The sequence below is a fragment of the Cricetulus griseus genome, chromosome 3 (assembly GCF_003668045.3).
Source record: "Cricetulus griseus strain 17A/GY chromosome 3, alternate assembly CriGri-PICRH-1.0, whole genome shotgun sequence".
Lineage (NCBI taxonomy): Eukaryota > Metazoa > Chordata > Mammalia > Rodentia > Cricetidae > Cricetulus > Cricetulus griseus.
The window spans coordinates 73,152,745-73,169,513 of record NC_048596.1 but is presented as its reverse complement, the minus strand read 5'-3'; the positions used below and the strand labels follow the sequence as shown (position 1 = coordinate 73,169,513).

The window sequence follows — 16,769 nt, the reverse complement described above, 5'->3', positions numbered from 1 at the left end:
CTGGCGGCCGGTGACGTCCGGTGAAGTCCAAGATGGTGGCGCTCGGCTGACCCTACCGTGGGTGCGGACCCTGGGCCAGCGGGGGCGGGGTCCGGCAGGTGTGTCCCCTGGGACGCTCGGGGCTGCGGAGCCCCGGACGCGTCCGTAGTCTGCCCTCGGTTTTCTGCAGGTGACGGAAGTGCCGCCTCCGCCCGCCCGCCCGCCCGCTCGCCGCCCGCCGGCCCGGGAGAGCCCCGAGCTGCCCAGCAGCCACCGCCGCTATGTCTGGCCTCAGCAACAAGCGCGCCGCCGGCGACGGGGGCTCAGGACCCCCAGAGAAGAAGCTGAACCGCGAGGAGAAGACCACGACCACTCTGATAGAGCCCATTCGTCTCGGGGGCATCTCTTCCACGGTGGGTGGGCTTTTGCTAAACTCCTGCTTGACCTCAGCCCAAAGCGCTCAGAATCTCGTGTGTGCACGTGTGTATATACGCAAAACGGGGGTGCGAGTCGGGTGGGGTGGGTGCGGTGGGCGTGCCGTGGGCGTGCCACGGCGCGCGTGTGATCAGAGGACAACTTTGTGGAGTCCTTCTCTCCTTCTACTCACACATAAATTTCTTCTCGTAAGTCGTGCGATCAGTCAAAAACTTTAGTTAGAAAAGAAGTAGAAACAGAATATGAAGCTCTCACGACCAAGATATTTTCTCTGTCTGTGTCTGAGTCTTTTTAAATTTCACTGGTTGCTATCCTTAGTATGCCTCTCCGCTTTCAATCTAGTTGTCCTCCCCTGTCCCTGGGATGGTTCCAGTCCCTGCCTGACACTTCTCTGCCTCTTCCCCCCTGGTAGGAGGAGATGGATTCCAAGGTACTGCAGTTCAAGAACAAGAAGCTGGCCGAGCGGCTGGAGCAGCGGCAAGCTTGTGAGGACGAGCTGCGGGAGAGAATTGAGAAACTGGAAAAGAGGCAGGCCACCGACGACGCCACGCTCCTCATCGTCAACCGCTACTGGGCCCAGGTGAATGCCCGAAGATCGCCCTGCTGGGAAGGCACCGAGGCTTTCATAACCTCTTTGGTTCTTTCTTCTTTTAGCTGGATGAGACTGTGGAAGCCCTTCTCCGATGTCATGAGCGCCAGAGGGAGCTGTCCTCGGGAACTGAGGCACCTGGGTGCCAGGAGGGGCTCACTCGTGATGGGATCCCTCGGACAGACCCAGGGACCTCAGATCTGAGGGGTAGGACAAGAGCCCTGGGGACCTTAATTTCTGAAAAAAGTCTTGAGGTGGCTTTGGTGTTGGGCTGCTGAAATGCACCCTCCCACACAGCTGTTTAAAAGTTGATTTCATACCCGATGTAGTGGTGCACACCTTTAATCCCAGCACTTAGGAGGCAGAAGCTGGTGGCTCTCTTCTGGAGTTCAAGGCCAGCCATGGCTACACAGCTACACAGAGAGACTGTCTCAAAGGCAATTTAAAAAACACAATTAAATGGTGAGCAAGAACAAAATTTTGGAATCAAACTGAGTTTTCATAATCCCAGCATTCTGGAAGTAGAAGCAGGTGGATTTCTATTGTTTCATTTATTTATTATTTATTTATTTATGCTTTTTTTTCGAGGGAGGGTCTATGTCACCCTGGCTGTCCTGGAATTCGATCTTTAGACAGGCTGGCCTCAAACTCAGAGATCCTCCTGCCTCTGCCTCCTGAGTGCTGGGATTAAAGGCGAGCGCCACCAAAACCAGGCCTCTGTTATTAAAAAACAAAACCAAACTGGATACTAGTCTTTGGCATTCTTTTTTTTTTTTTAAGATTTATTTATTTATTATGTATATAGTGTTCTGCCTGTATGTATGCTTGCACACCAGAAAAGGCACCAGATCTCATTACAGATGGTTGTGAGCCACCATGTGGTTGCTGAGAATTGAACTCAGGACCTCTGGAAAAACAGCCAGTGCTCTTAACCTCTGAGCCATCTCTCTAGCCCATCTTTGGCATTCTTAAACACATCACAGATATAAAAGTAAAAAAGAAAACAAAATGAGTACTCAATTTTGGAATTATGCTAGACATAGAGGGATCAGAGGTAAGCAAGAAGAAATATATTGTTGCCATAAAGGAAACTATAAACCATAGTAAGTAAAAAGTAATTGGCATTGTTATAAAGGAACAAATACGGCAGGAGGCTGGGTTCTACTTTAGATTGAGAGGGCAGAGGAGCCTTCTGAAGATGTGATGTCGCTGATCCTTAAGAAAATTAACTTGCCAGGTGGTGGTGGTGGTGGTGGCGGCGGCGGCGGCGGCGGCGGTGCACGCCTTTAATCCCAGCACTCAGGAGTTAGAGGCAGGTGGATCTCTGAGTTCGAGGCCAGCCTGGTCTACAGCGTGAAGGAAAAAAAAAGGAGGAAATAAAACTGTTGTCAGGCATGGTAGTGCAAGTCTTTTATCTCAGCACTGGGGCCCCCAAGGCAGCTGGATCTCAGTGTGTTTGGGTGAGGCCAGGGCTATATAATAAGACCCCATTCAGAAAAGAAAATTACTTATTTAAATTTTAGGAGTCTCCCTGTCAAGAAGGGACAAGAGTACTCTCCAGGTTGTATTAATTAGGTTAGCCATTGAGATTAAAGCACTCATTGTGGAACTTGGTACAGTTTGATGGTCATTGCTGCCTTTATTCCTATGGGGGTTATCTGTCCCTTCCAGAACCCCTGCCAATGCAGTTTCGAACCCCTCTCAGTGAGCCAGCATTGGCTTTTGTGGTGGCACTGGGTGCCAGCAGCAGTGAGGAAGTGGAGCTGCAGCTGCAGGGACGGATGGAATTCTCCAAGGCTGCTGTGTCTCGGGTGGTGGAGGCCTCGGACCGCCTACAGCGTCAGGTGGAAGAACTCTGTCAGCGAGTATACAGCCGAGGTTAGTTCTCTAGACCCTCTAGAGAAGTCCATCCCCACCTGCATCCTTAGGAGTCCCCCTCCCAATCTCAGTAATTCTTGGATGTCAGAGTTCCCAGTGAATAGTCAGCCTCATTCTTGTTGGAACAACTTAGTTCAAGATGAGATCTCAGCTTTGATTTCTGAAATGGGACTCCAGAGGGATGGCTGGCTGGAGGAACTGTTGGTCCTGGTAGGGTCACACCCCTGCAGTGAGAGGGCTCTCTGGGACACTGTGCAAACCTTAGAGGCAGCTATTGTCCCACTAAACTGAGAGGCAAGTACCCAGGCTTTTTGTGGCAACAGCCTTCTTTCTCCCATCCTTAGTTCTCCCTACCTAGTATCAGCTGTTTGGATAAATGGTTCCTTGTCTGAGCTAGCTTCATCTCCTGGGTTTGTCATAAGCAATTGGTGAGACAGCTAGTTCACACACTCAGCATGTAAACTTCAGGATTAGTTAATGCTTGCTTGGTTACCCAGGGCTTGACTCTCATCTGGGCTCTGCATTCCTAGGGGACAGTGAGGCCCCTGGGGAGGTAGCACGGGTACGCACCCGGGAGCTGGGCAGAGAGAACCGTCGACTACAGGACTTGGCCACTCAGCTACAAGAGAAGCACCACCGCATCTCACTGGAGGTGGGAATCAGATTCTTGGATGCAGTTAGAACTGGAGCAGGGTTTGGGTTTGCCATCTAAGGATCTTAGGAAGCCAAGCCACTTTCCATTGCCTGCAGTACTCTGAGCTCCAAGATAAAGTGACATCAACAGAGACCAAGGTCCTGGAGATGGAGACGACAGTGGAGGACCTACAGTGGGACATTGAGAAGCTTCGCAAGCGAGAACAGAAGCTCAATAAGCACTTGGCAGAGGCCTTGGAGCAGGTACAGGAGTGGATGGAGCCCAGTTGAGTACCTGGGGCCCTACCTTCTGCCCTTCACATCCATTGTGTCTGTTTTCTCTGCAGCTCAACTCTGGCTACTATGTGTCTGGCAGTTCCTCGGGCTTCCAGGGAGGCCAGATCACACTTAGCATGCAGAAGGTGAGCAGCAGTTCCCTCGGGTCCTTCATTGCAGGGCAACCATCTGTATCTGAGTCTGTAGCTGACAGTGTTGCGCCTTCTCCTTTCATTCATTTATATACTTACTAAATAATTCCAGAACTTAAGTGCCAGGAACTAGGCAGATTAATGAGGATGAATGAAAACCGGAGCTTTAGTTGACTTTATCTTGAGCACCTCTCTCTCTCCTTAATGTTGTACTTGAGTCTGTTTTTGCAATCCTTTTATGTTTTCTTTGTTTTGAGGCAGGGTCTCATGACATAGGCCAAGTTGGCCTTAAACTTGCTGTGTAGCTGAGGGTGACTGATTCTTCTACTTTTGTGTCCCAAGTGCTGAGATTATAGGCTTTGAACCACCATACAGCTTCAAATCAAATTGTCAATAAACTCCCAACTGTTCCAATAAAGCTTCTATGGAAGTTAGGTTCTATTCGGAGGACATACAAGTAATAAGCACTACATAAGTTGGTAATTAGTAGAATAAAGAAAAAGTACAAGGAAGATATTCCCATGCAGGACTGATTTTTCTCCCATTTCCTGAGAGCCAAAGGAAAACCCTTGGTTTGGAGTTTTCTGTCAGTGCTCTTGCAGGGGGAGCTTGGGAGGACTGGATGGAGGACTCTTAGGGGAGCACACTGCCCATCCTGGTCTTGCCTACCACAGCCCCTTCCACTCCTTAGTTTGAGATGTTGAATGCAGAGCTGGAAGAAAACCAGGAATTGGCCAATAGCCGCATGGCAGAACTAGAGAAGCTTCAGGCTGAGCTTCAGGGGGCTGTTCGGACCAACGAGCGTCTCAAGGTAGGCTCTGGTTGAGCTGAAAGGGCCTCCACTAAGCCTCAGATCCTGGTGCTAATAAGACCCTTTTGGACATCTTCACCCAGGTGGCCCTGCGGAGCCTTCCTGAGGAGGTAGTTCGTGAGACCGGGGAATACCGCATGCTACAGGCCCAGTTTTCACTGCTCTACAATGAGTCTTTGCAAGTGAAGACCCAACTAGATGAGGCCCGGGGGCTGCTGCTGGCCTCCAAGAACTCCCACTTGAGACACATTGAGCATATGGAGGTATGGTCTTGGAATGAGTTGGGGCTGGGGGTGAAAACTAGACCTTTAGAGTTGACATTCCTGAGCTTCCATGGGTCCTTGTGTACCTGCTAAGAGTCCTTTGGGCATAGATTCTTCCGTGGCCAGAGGTAAGACTGGGATGTGTTTTTCTTCCAATTTTAATCATTAACTCTATTATTTTAAAAGTATCATTATAACCACCATAAATGGTTTATCTGTAAGACCTGGGCTAAGAGAACACTAAAATCACAAGCACGGTGAGATGAAATGGGACTTGATCCATTGCTGCCAAAGAGTTACTTTTTCTTCTTCTTTTTATTTTTTTATTTTATTTTTTTCAATACAGAGTTTCTCTGTGTAGCCCTGAATAGCCTGGAACTCGCTCTATAGACCAGGCTGGCCTTGAACTCACAGAGATCCACCTGCCCTGCCCTCCCTCCACCATGCCAGATTTAAAGGCATGCACCACCATCCAGCTGAGTTACTGTTTCTTTAATAATCAGATGTAAAGTACCAGAGTAGAAAACAAGCCCATTAAGATACAAACTGGTTTAATGACTATAGAAAGGAGCTGGTGGTCAGGCAGTGGTGGCGCACGCCTTTAATCCCAGCACTGGGGAGGTAGAGGCAGGTGGATCTCTGAGTTCAAGGCCATCCTGGTTTACGAAGCTACACAGAGAAACCCTGTCTTGAACCACCACCCCTCCCCCCCAAAAAAAAAAAAAAAACGCAGCTGGTTGTTCTGGTAGCAAGTAGTGTGCATTAGAGCAGTGTCCGTGCTGGAAACCGTTTTCTGCTTGGGTATTAATTGGATGCAGACCACACCCATAGAAAGAGCTCCTTCTAAACCCCTTCAGCACCTCTCCCTCCAGAAGTCACAGAGTTAAGAATGACTCAGGCATTTCCTGGTAATGGCATTTTACAATTATTTGTTTCCAGCCAATTTTAATATTTTCTCTAAGAGAAGCATTGAAAACACAAGGAAAGCCTTCAGAGGCCAGTTTCTACTGCGCATTTTCCAGGTAGCAAAACAGCAACTTTATATGGCAATGGAAATAAATTTTAGTTTATTCCTGTTAATTTTTAATCATATTAACATTAAAAGAAACTGAGCTGGATTTCCAAAAAGAAATATTAGTGCCAAATATTTTAGGACTTGTATTAGTTCTACATGTATTAGTTCTTATTTAAAAAACAATAAAAAGACTAAACCAAAAAAAAAAAAACTAATGATGTTATATATGTATGTATGTATTATTTAAAGTTTTCATGCATGTGGGTATTTGCCTGTTTGTTCATCTGTGTACCACTTGTGTGCCCCTGAGGCCCAAAAAGAGCATGAGATCCCCTGGAACTGGAGTTACAGACGGTTAAATCACCATGTGGGTCCTGGGAATTGAGCCTGGGTCCTCTGTAAGAGCAGCCAGTGCTCTTAACAACTGAGTGATCTCCCCAGTGCTGCTGCCTCCTTTTTAAATTTTATTTTTAGATATAAGTGTTTTGCTTGAGGGCGTTGGTAGCACACGCCTTTAATCCCAGCACTCAGGAGGCAGAGGCAGGCAGATCTCTGTGAGTTCGAGGCCAGCCTGGTCTACAGATCGAGTGCCAGGATAGGCTCCAAAGCTACACAGAGAAACCCTGTCTCAAAAAACCCAAAAATAAATAAACAAATAAATAAATAAGTGTTTTGCTTGTATATATGCATGTGCAGCACAGTTTGCCTAGTGCCTACAGAGACCAGAAGAGGGTGTTGCATCCCCTGGGACTAGAGATACAGAGGGTTGTGAGCAGTTATATGGGTTGGAAATCAAACACAGGTCCTTTGGAAGAGCAACCAGTGTTCTTAACTGCTGAGCCATCTCTCTATCAAGGTGTCAGAATGTAGGCTTGGGTAGCCTGGGACTCACTATATAGACCAGGTTGGCCTCCAGTGTAAGTCATCCACAAGCCCTTGCTTCCTGAGTGCTGGGATTAAAGGCATACACCATGATGCTTGGTGTATTTATCTATCTTACGTTCGATTACTGGAGTCCTTTTTTTCTGGAGAGATAGAAGATTAAGTGACCAGTGCTAGCTTTATTTCTTTCTTTTTTCTTTTTGAGACAAGGTTTCTCTGTGTATCTCTGGCTGTCCTGGAACTCACCTTGTAGACCAGGTTGGCCTTGAATTCAGCTTGTGCCTCCCAAGTTTTGGGATTAAAGGCATGTGCCACCTCCGTCTGCCAGCTTTATTTCTTTGTAAGCAAAAATTAGGTCTTTTCATTAGTATGGGGGTAGGATTCTCATACGGTTGTGTCTTTAAATGCCTCGACCCACAGAGTGATGAATTGGGGCTGCAGAAGAAACTGCGCACAGAAGTGATCCAGTTGGAGGATACCCTGGCCCAGGTACGAAAGGAGTATGAGATGCTGCGCATTGAGTTTGAACAGAACCTTGCGGCCAACGAGCAGGCTGGTACGTGGTGGGATTGGGTAGAGATAAGCCTAGAAGGGTGCTGGAACCTTGCGGCTGCTTATCTAGATTTAATGAGGAGCTTTTCTCCGAGTCTCCATTGGCCACAGAAAACAGGCACTACACTCACTACCTGTGTCACTCCCAGTGTCATAGCAGCTGGGATGGGAAGTTGAGCAGGTGTCACCAGACTGTGAGCTGGTCTAACCTCTGAGAGATTTGTCTCACAAAGATTTATTGAGTACTCCCTGTGAGCCACACTCAATGCTAGGTTTTGGGGTTCTGCCAATAAATGAAGAATCTCTGCTGTTGTGGAGTGACTCTAGTAAACTCTAGGGTGATAGACGACAATAAAAGAAAAACCATGGAAGATTCCTGTAGAGGTGAAGCAGGGACACATCAAGATGCTTGTACAGCCTTTAATCCCAGCGCTCAGATGGCAGAGGCAGTGGATGTCTCTGAGTTTAAGGCCAACCTGGTCTACAAAGTAAGTTCCAGGCCAGGTAGGGTGTATAGGCAAAACACATGAAATAAAAATGAATCTTTTAAAAAAAGGTATTGTTCCTCCCCACCCCCATCCCTTCCGCAGCTGAAAAGATATCTCAGTAGTTAAAGAACATTGACTACAGCCAGGCGGTAGTGGCGCACAGCTTTAATCCCAGCTTTTGGGAGGCAGATATCTGAGTTTGAGGCCTACCTGGTCTACAGACTGAGTTCCAAGGTAGCCAGGGCTACACAGAGAAACCCTGTCTCTGGGAGTTGAAGTCAGGGAAGGTTGGGGTGGGGAAGAACACTGACTGCCCTTCCAGAGGACTCAGATTTTATCCCAATACCCACAATTCTCAGCAGTCCGAAGTCCTTTTCTGGCCTCTGGGGGCACTACAGTACACATACATTGTGCACAGACATACATGTAAGTAAAACACACATAACAGGATTAAAGCCTAATGCTTATGTGTATAAGTATTTCGCTTTCGTGCATGTGTCTGTGCACCTCATTGCATGTGTGCCTGGTGCTCACAGAGGCCAGAAGGCACCAGATCACCTGGAACTGTGAGCTGCCACGTGAGTGGCAGAATTTCCCTTTCTGTACAATGGGAGTATGGGCTCTGCTTGGCTTCTTTCCCTTCTGGGGAGTTGGAGAGTTAGGAGGAGATCGTCCTACATACCCACTTTCTGACTTTTTCTCAGGGCCTATCAACCGTGAGATGCGCCATCTGATTAGCAGTCTCCAGAATCATAATCACCAGCTAAAAGGGGATGCCCAGCGATATAAGCGGAAACTTCGAGAAGTACAGGCTGAGATTGGCAAAGTAAGGAGAGGGAGCTGCCTGGGGAAAGCCTTCGCTAGATCTTAGTGGGCAGTGGCTCACCTCATTCCTATTTTTCTCTGTCTGTACAGCTCCGGGCCCAGGCCAGTGGCTCTTCCCACTGCATCCCCAGCCTGAGCCACCCAGATGACTCTGGCCTCAATGCCCTAGCCCCAGGGAAAGAAGATGGTGGGCCAGGCCCTGGAGGTACTCCTGACAGCAAAAAGGAGATAGCTGCAGTGCCTGGAGCCACCCCTGCTGCTTCTTCAGTAAAGAAGGAGGAGCTGGTCTCCTCTGAAGATGATGCCCTGGCCCTAACCCCTGGAAACCAGGGCTTGCCCTCTCGAGGCCGAGAACCTGAGGCCAGACCCAAGCGAGAACTTCGGGAACGGGAAGGGCCTGTCCTGGGGCCCCCACCTGTAGCCTCAGCTCTCTCAAGGGCTGATCGAGAAAAGGCCAAGGTTGAGGAAGCAAAGAGGAAAGAGTCAGAACTGCTCAAGGGTCTTCGAGCAGAGCTCAAGTGAGGCCCTATTGCTGTCTCCTCCCCTGTCAAGTAGCTTTCAGTTCTTCTTACTAAGATCCCCTTCTGTACCCTTCTCTAGGAAGGCCCAGGAGAGTCAGAAGGAGATGAAGCTGCTGCTGGACATGTACAAGTCTGCACCCAAGGAACAGCGGGATAAGGTGCAGCTGATGGCAGCTGAACGGAAGGCCAAGGCTGAGGTAAGGGCCAGGGGCGGGGCATGCACAGTCTCGCCCAGGGACTTCAGAGCCTTGGGGTCAGCAAGTTTGCTGCTTTTTGAATTCTGTCACTATGCAAAGCAAGCTAGTAGTGGTGTCGCTGTGCGGACGGACCAATGTTTGAGAGCTTCCCTCCCATGAATGCAGGTGGATGAGCTTCGGGGCCGCATCCGAGAACTGGAGGAAAGAGATCGAAGAGAAAGCAAGAAGATTGCAGATGAGGATGCCCTGAGACGAATCCGGCAGGCAGAGGAGCAGATAGAACACCTGCAACGCAAATTGGGTGCCACTAAGCAGGTGAGATTCCCTTCTTGCTTGTGGTTGCTGGTTAAGTGCCTTTAGTGTGTGACATTTTGATGGTCTGGGTACATACTATTTTCTTGGGAGTTCCCAGCAGCCATCTTGTTAATCTGCCACTTTCTATCTTTCCTTCCTTCCCCCTTGCAGGAGGAAGAGGCACTGCTGTCAGAGATGGATGTGACAGGCCAGGCTTTTGAAGACATGCAGGAGCAAAATGGGCGGCTGCTGCAGCAGTTGCGGGAAAAGGATGACGCCAACTTTAAACTCATGTCAGAGCGGATCAAGGCCAACCAGATTCACAAGCTGCTCCGAGAGGAGAAGGATGAGTTGGGCGAGCAGGTTCTTGGCCTCAAGTCTCAGGTATGGCAGCTATGGTGTGACACTTGTGGATGAAGCTGGAGAGGTTGCACCCAGTACTGAGGCCTCCCATCCGCAGGTGGATGCCCAGCTGCTGACAGTGCAGAAGCTTGAGGAAAAGGAGCGGGCTCTGCAGGGCAGCCTTGGGGGTGTGGAGAAGGAGTTGACCCTGCGCAGCCAGGCCCTGGAGCTTAACAAGAGGAAGGTAAGACTGGGCTTTTGAGCATGTATTCCCCGTGGCTCTGCTTGGCAGTCCTGATAGGTGATCAGGGTGAAGCTTGGTTCTGCTTCTTTTTTTTTTTTTTTTTTTTTTTTAATTGTGTGTTCTGGAAATCAAACTCAGGTGCTTGTGAACACTTCACCAACTACTGTGTGGGCAGTGATAGATTTTAATTGTTTTTATTGTGTGTGTGTCTTGAGATAGGATCTCTCTATTTAGCTCCTGCTGTCCTGGAATTCATTATGTAGACTAGACAGAGCTGGTCTCTGGCCTCAGACTCACAGAGATCTGCCTTGAGTACTGAGATGAAACACATGCACTAGTTTTTATATTTACTTATTTGATTTTATGCATATGAATGTCTTTGCCTACTTGTTCGTCTTTGTACCACAAGCTTGCCTGGTGCCCTTGAGAGACCAGAAGAGGGCATGAGATACCCTTGAATTGGAGTTATAGATGGCTGTGAGCTGCCACATGGGTGCTGGGAACTGAAACCAGGTCCCTTGCCAGAACTCAAGTGTTATTAACTACTGAACCATCTCTTCAGCCCAGCTTGAATTCTTGATCCTCCTGCCTCAGGCTCCCAGGTGCTGAGAGTATAAGTGTTTATATTAAACAAAAGAAAAACGGACTGATGATGTAACTCGGTGAGTAAACTTCCATAGCATACATCAGGCTCTGGGTTCAGGCTCCAGCACTGTATAAACTGGGCATGATGGTGTATAAAAACTGGCCTATAAACTCAGCACTGGAAAGGTCAGCAGGAGGGCCAAGAAGTTCAAGGTCATCCTCAGCTACCTAGCAAGTCTGAGGCCAGCTTGGGCTGGAATATTTAGAGACTTTGTTTGAAAGTGGATTGAGAAAGAGGATTAACTGGAGAGATGGCTCAGAGTTAAGATTGCTGCTCTTCCAGAGGATCTAGGTTCAATTCTCAGCACCCACATGGCAGCTCTCACTTGTTTGTACCTCCAGTTCCAGGGGGTCCACCACCCTCACACAGACATGAATACAGGCAAAACACCAATGCTCATAAAATGGAAATATTAAATTATTAAAGAGAGAATTTAAAGAGACCGGATTAATGTTGATTTCATAACTATTGGTGTATTCTCTTCTGGTGAATTCATTCATGTAAGCAGGATTTTTATGTCCCTATTACATGCTCGGCTTTATGCTAACCAGCACTGGGTGAGCCCTCCCTCCCCACCAGTGACACCACACATAAGTCACGCTGCCCGTCACTCACATCTTTTTCTTTTTCCTTTTTTCTTGTTTGCTCATTTGTTTTCTGAGACAGAATCTCTCTGTGCAGTTGGTCCTGGCTGTTGTGGAGCTCTCTCTGTAGACCAGGCTGGCCTTGAATTCAGAGAGTCTGCTTCTACCTCCTAAGTGCTGGGATTAAAGGTGTGCACCACCACACCAGGCTCTTTTTCTTTTTCAAACAAGTTTGTACTGTATTCCAGGCTAGCATTGAGCTCTCAGTGATCCTCCTGCCTCAGCCTCCAAACTGCTGGAACGACAAACACATGCCACACTATACTTGGTTCAAACAGCTTGATGAAAGAAACTAAGGCTGTGTGAAAAAGTAATAGTGCTCCTTGGAGACATGATTTTAGAGCTGCATCCCAGGGAGAGTTGCTGATGGCAGGAGAGAGAAGAGCCTGCTGGAGGCTCAAAGGCCAGAGGGAGCACTGTTACACAGTAAGGAGCTGTGTTGGGAAGATGTGAGGCTGTGGACCACAAGGCAGGGTCAGCCTCAGTGCAGACGTCACTCTGGATGTTTGACAGAAGGATCCGTGGACTGTGGCCCCCCAGGCTTGGGCATACAGTCCTCTCTTTCTGTTCCCACCCACCTCAGGCTGTAGAAGCAGCCCAGTTGGCTGAGGACCTGAAGGTGCAGTTGGAGCATGTGCAGACTCGGCTTCGAGAGATCCAGCCGTGCCTGGCAGAGAGCCGGGCTGCCCGAGAGAAAGAGAGTTTCAATCTCAAGAGGGCTCAGGTATGTGCTTGGGGAGGGCCTGTGGGTTACCAGTGCGGGAGGCATGCAGGCATGCAGGTTCTTAGCCTGGCATCTTCTGATCTAGGAGGATATTTCCCGGCTGCGGCGCAAACTGGAGAAGCAAAGGAAGGTGGAGGTTTATGCAGATGCTGATGAGATCCTGCAGGAGGAGATCAAGGAGTATAAGGTGGGATGTGGTGATGGCTACTGAGAGTTGGGTCGTCTTTGGTGCTGGAGAATGAGGCAGGACGGCAGAAGACACTAAGTGTGCAGTCAGAACCCATTTGTTGTGTATGTGCCATGTGGCAGGGGAGGGATTTTGTCCCGACCCCAGCAGTTAATTGATGGTAATGCTGCCATCTCTGTGATAAGTAATGTGATGTCAGAGGCATGGTAAGAGCCCAAAGGAAGTCTCCAGAGCAGCCCTGAGGTTGGGAAGGGGTTGTGTAGCAACTGGCTTCCTAGAAGGAATTGTCGCCTAAGATAGACCCAAAGCTTAGAGAATGGGGTGAGAGCTTATGTACGGGAAAGGCCCCAGGTAGAGCCATGATGTTGGAGGAGAGATGGGTGAGCAGCAGACCCCGAAGGGTGTGGGGCAGGCTTGTAGCCTGTACACAGAGTAGAGGCTTTTTATTTATCAGGTTTGGGGAAGTGGAGGAGCATTCAATGCAGGGGATTAGACCTAGGGCCGTCTACAAACCAAGCTCATGCTTCACTAAGCTGCATCTTCAGCTCCATCAGAGGTTTTTATTCAAAATCGTGGTCAGATGTGGGGCCAACATCAGCTGCAGGGGGGCCTGGGGAGAGTTGTTAGAGCAGTGTGCTCACTGAGTCAGAAATTAACACTTAGATAAGTGAAGGACCCAGAGATGGAAGAGGCTAAGGTGGGACTTGGGGGGTGGGTCACGTGGCTGGAATGAAGGAAGAGGGACACCAGGGAGGCTCAGGTTCCAGGTGGTGAAACTAGGTAGATAACACTCTTCCATGGATTAGGAACAGGTCGTGGGATGGTTTCAAGGGTGATGAGAACATGATGCCTCCAAGACTGGAGAGGCCCTGAAGCTAAGGCTGGGCTAGAGAAAACACTTCACGTGGAGTGTCAGCCACAACAGAGTCAGAAGCCACACAGGGGACATTCTTCTCCCCTTAGGAATCTCAACATTTAAGTGGCAGGCAGAAGTGACACCTAAGGATTTGGAGAAAGTGGTGATGGAGTAGATTAGGAAGATGAACTTCCTTCCTGGGTGACGCCCCTAGGACTTGGTGAACTTGAGTGGACCAAGGGTAGTCAGATCACCCGAACTCTGGGCCACTGCGGTGGAGGAGGTGAAAGTCATGAGGTATCCCTTTGTAGCAGTTGTCATGGACGGCCTTGGAAGGTTTTCCAGTGCTGGTGGCATAGTCGTGAGAGATTGGGAAACAGTTATCTGAAAAGTTGAACCTAGTGGGCTGGGACTCCAGACAGGCCAGACACATGTCATGCAGGACCCAAGGTCACTAGTGCAGGACTGGGTCCGAAGGTGAGGCCTCCTAATGGCAGTTGGGAGGTAGATGTTAGGCTAACAGAAGGTCCACAGCAGGATCTTGGGGTCACACCAAGGTAGGCCTAACTGAGTGTAGAGGTAGCGTGTTTCTCATGATTGTGCCGTGTTCAGCAGTGACTTAGCAGGTACAAGAGAGGAGGGGTGAACAGTTGGGGATTTTGCCCAAAGAAGAAAATTGGGCAATAGATGGAAGAATTCCAGCTGGATCCCTGTCTTTGGGAGAGCCCAGTTCTGCTGCCTTCCAGTTTTGTTTGTATGGTTTCTGTTTGGGGACTTTTTATTTTTTATTTTTGGTTGGTTGGTTTTGTCTTGTTACAGCACTACTCCTGCCTCAGTTTCCCAAATGCTGGGGAACTGCAGTTGTGAGCTGTTCTTAGTTAACTTTCTGATTTTGAAAACTTGGGCTGGGCAGTAGTGGCCTTTAATTAAAGTAGGACCTTTAATCCCAGCACTCGGGAGGCAGAGGCAGGTGGATCTCTGTGAGTTCGAGACCAGCCTGGTCTACAAGAGCTAGTTCCAGGACAGCCTCCAAAGCCACAGAGAAACCCTGTCGAAAAAAAAAAAAAAAAAAGAAAGAAAGAAAAGAAAACTTGGTGTCTGGGCCTGTCTCCTCATTCATGATGTGTTGGTTTCCACCTTCAGAAGTTATGTCAGAACTAGAAGCATCTGCCATTGGGTGAGCTTGGCCTGGAGCTCCTGCTCTTTGCGTGGCGTGCCGGCACTGTCAGAATTGCTAAACTTGATGCCTCTGTTTGGTCCAGGCGCGGTTGACCTGCCCCTGCTGTAACACTCGCAAGAAGGACGCAGTGCTTACCAAGTGCTTCCACGTTTTCTGCTTCGAGTGTGTGAGGGGCCGCTATGAGGCCCGCCAGAGGAAGTGCCCCAAGTGCAACGCGGCCTTTGGTGCCCATGATTTTCACCGTGTGTACATCAGCTGAACCTGAACCTCAGGGGACTTTGAAACATCCATATACCCTAGGGGCTGTGCCCCAGCTCCCCACTCCCCAGGGGCAATGGCCCCAGCTTCCTTTCCAGACTCCATGAACCCAGCCCTATGTACCTAGATGGTTTGGGGCTACTGGTGCATGCAGGAGAGGTGGAATTAACCAAGCTGAGTGCCATCTTTTCCTGAATGTCAGATCTGCAGCCTAGGGCACTCTCCCAGGTTTATAACATCCAGCCTTGAGAGCTGGCCTAACCCTGTTTCTTCTGGAGAGACAGATCCATCCTTACCCCTAAAGAGGAATTCTTCCACCAGGAAAGGGCTTACCACCTGCCTCCACAAACTCAGTGATGAGCAAGCATTGAGTCTTGGGCCCAGGGAGCCTTTCTTCACCTACTTGGCTCCAGGCCTGGGCGGGCTTTAGCCTTCCTGTGCCCTGGTGTAGCTTTTGTTCTGAAGAAGGTGCAGCTTTGGGTGTCTACCCTATTCAGGGAAGCTCTGCAGTTACGGACACTGCCTCCACATCTTGTTGATTCAGGGTCATCAGTCTCTTTTAGCAGACACTCTTCCCCAGCCCTCTTTCCCTTCCTCACACATTCTGATGCTCCCTTGAGCACCTGGCCCTAGCCCTGCTTTCATCCTGGTGGTCTTAATTGTAGAGGTGCAGCTTGCCAGAAGGGAAGGGACAATCTAGCACTTCCAGTCATTCCAAGGTAGAGCCTTGCCTACTGTCCTGTGGCTAGCCTGTACTCAGAATCTCCCTGCAGGACTGGCCTGAACAGACTCCTCAACAGTGAAGATGGGACCCTGTGGAGCTGGGAGATGGCGTTGCAGATAGTTACAAGGTCTTTTGGACTCACAGCCTCTGCTCTAGAGGTGTTGTGTATGGGCTGCTAATTGTTATGAATAAAATACCCAACCCTAGGTTGCAGAGTAGCCAGTCCACTTGGTCTAAACATAAATCTAGGTGCTACACCTGGCTAATACTTCCCTGGGTTGGTGTGGATCTAGGGTTGGGAGCAGGGTACATTTGAGAACCCGCTCCAGCCCACCCAACAACTTCGTGGGTCCCAGTGAGCAGTGGCAAGCTTATCTGCAGAGACCTGTTTCAAGGAGCAACCAGCTCATACTGGAGAAGCCCTTGGTTAAGGGTTGGCCACGCCCTTAGCGGTCATTGGCTGTTCAGATAATAGCTTTTGGGTTGCATCCTGGGAGATGTAGTTCTGCTCGAAGTTCGAGGTTTCCCTCTTGTGTGGGCTAAAGGCGGGTAAATCCTTCAGTTTGTTACTGGCTGGCTTTCCCCACCCCTACTCTGCGAACACAGACCATGACATCTCAGCACGATGACTTTTCATTGTAGCCTCTTCCGGCCACTATCTGGGCCCTTGGAAACCGTTTGCCCAAAGGTGTAACGTTGTTTCTGGATTCAGAGTGCTGTCGGCTCCTCCGGTGGAGCTTTCATGGAAGTCACGCTGGGACTAGCGCCATGGCCGGTGCCGAGCCGGGTCGGAGTGGGTGTGGAAGCGGCAGTCATACCCATGGTAGTGGCCTCAGGCTTAACAATAGCAGTGCCTTCTCAGGGCTCTTCGGCCTGTTCTGCCATCTTTCCTTCGTGAGGACTCCCGGCCCTCTCTGCTTTCTGACCCCGCCTGATTTCAGTGGGGTCACAGTGGCTGAACCAAGTTGGACTGGAAACAGAAATACGGGCTACGGTGCTCCGGTGACCTCGGGAGTGGAGCTGACAGCAATGGGGACTCTCGCGGAAGCATGAGTCTCAGCAGGGGATGACATTGGGCCACCAAGAAAGCCACCCTGACTGGAGTGCTGGGATAGTTAAGGTGGGAGAAACAGGGAATTGCATCCTAGAGACAGCCACCCGAGCTAGTAGAGCT

At 49.5% G+C, this 16,769-nt stretch overlaps 1 protein-coding gene across 1 annotated transcript; it reads left to right on the top strand.

The window, feature by feature from the left end:
• The first annotated feature begins 39 nt into the window (after positions 1-39).
• Positions 40-15,813, top strand: Rnf40 (ring finger protein 40). The gene is made up of 19 exons (XM_027404544.2): positions 40-392; positions 827-994; positions 1,069-1,210; positions 2,675-2,881; positions 3,412-3,533; positions 3,632-3,778; positions 3,862-3,936; positions 4,634-4,753; positions 4,837-5,016; positions 7,334-7,469; positions 8,658-8,779; positions 8,869-9,296; positions 9,379-9,496; positions 9,662-9,811; positions 9,962-10,174; positions 10,251-10,376; positions 12,250-12,390; positions 12,476-12,577; positions 14,696-15,813. Exons 1-19 carry the CDS (start codon positions 261-263, stop codon positions 14,870-14,872), a joined length of 3,006 nt encoding a protein of 1,001 aa, XP_027260345.1. The 5' UTR covers positions 40-260; the 3' UTR covers positions 14,873-15,813.
• The last annotated feature ends 956 nt before the right edge of the window (positions 15,814-16,769 follow it).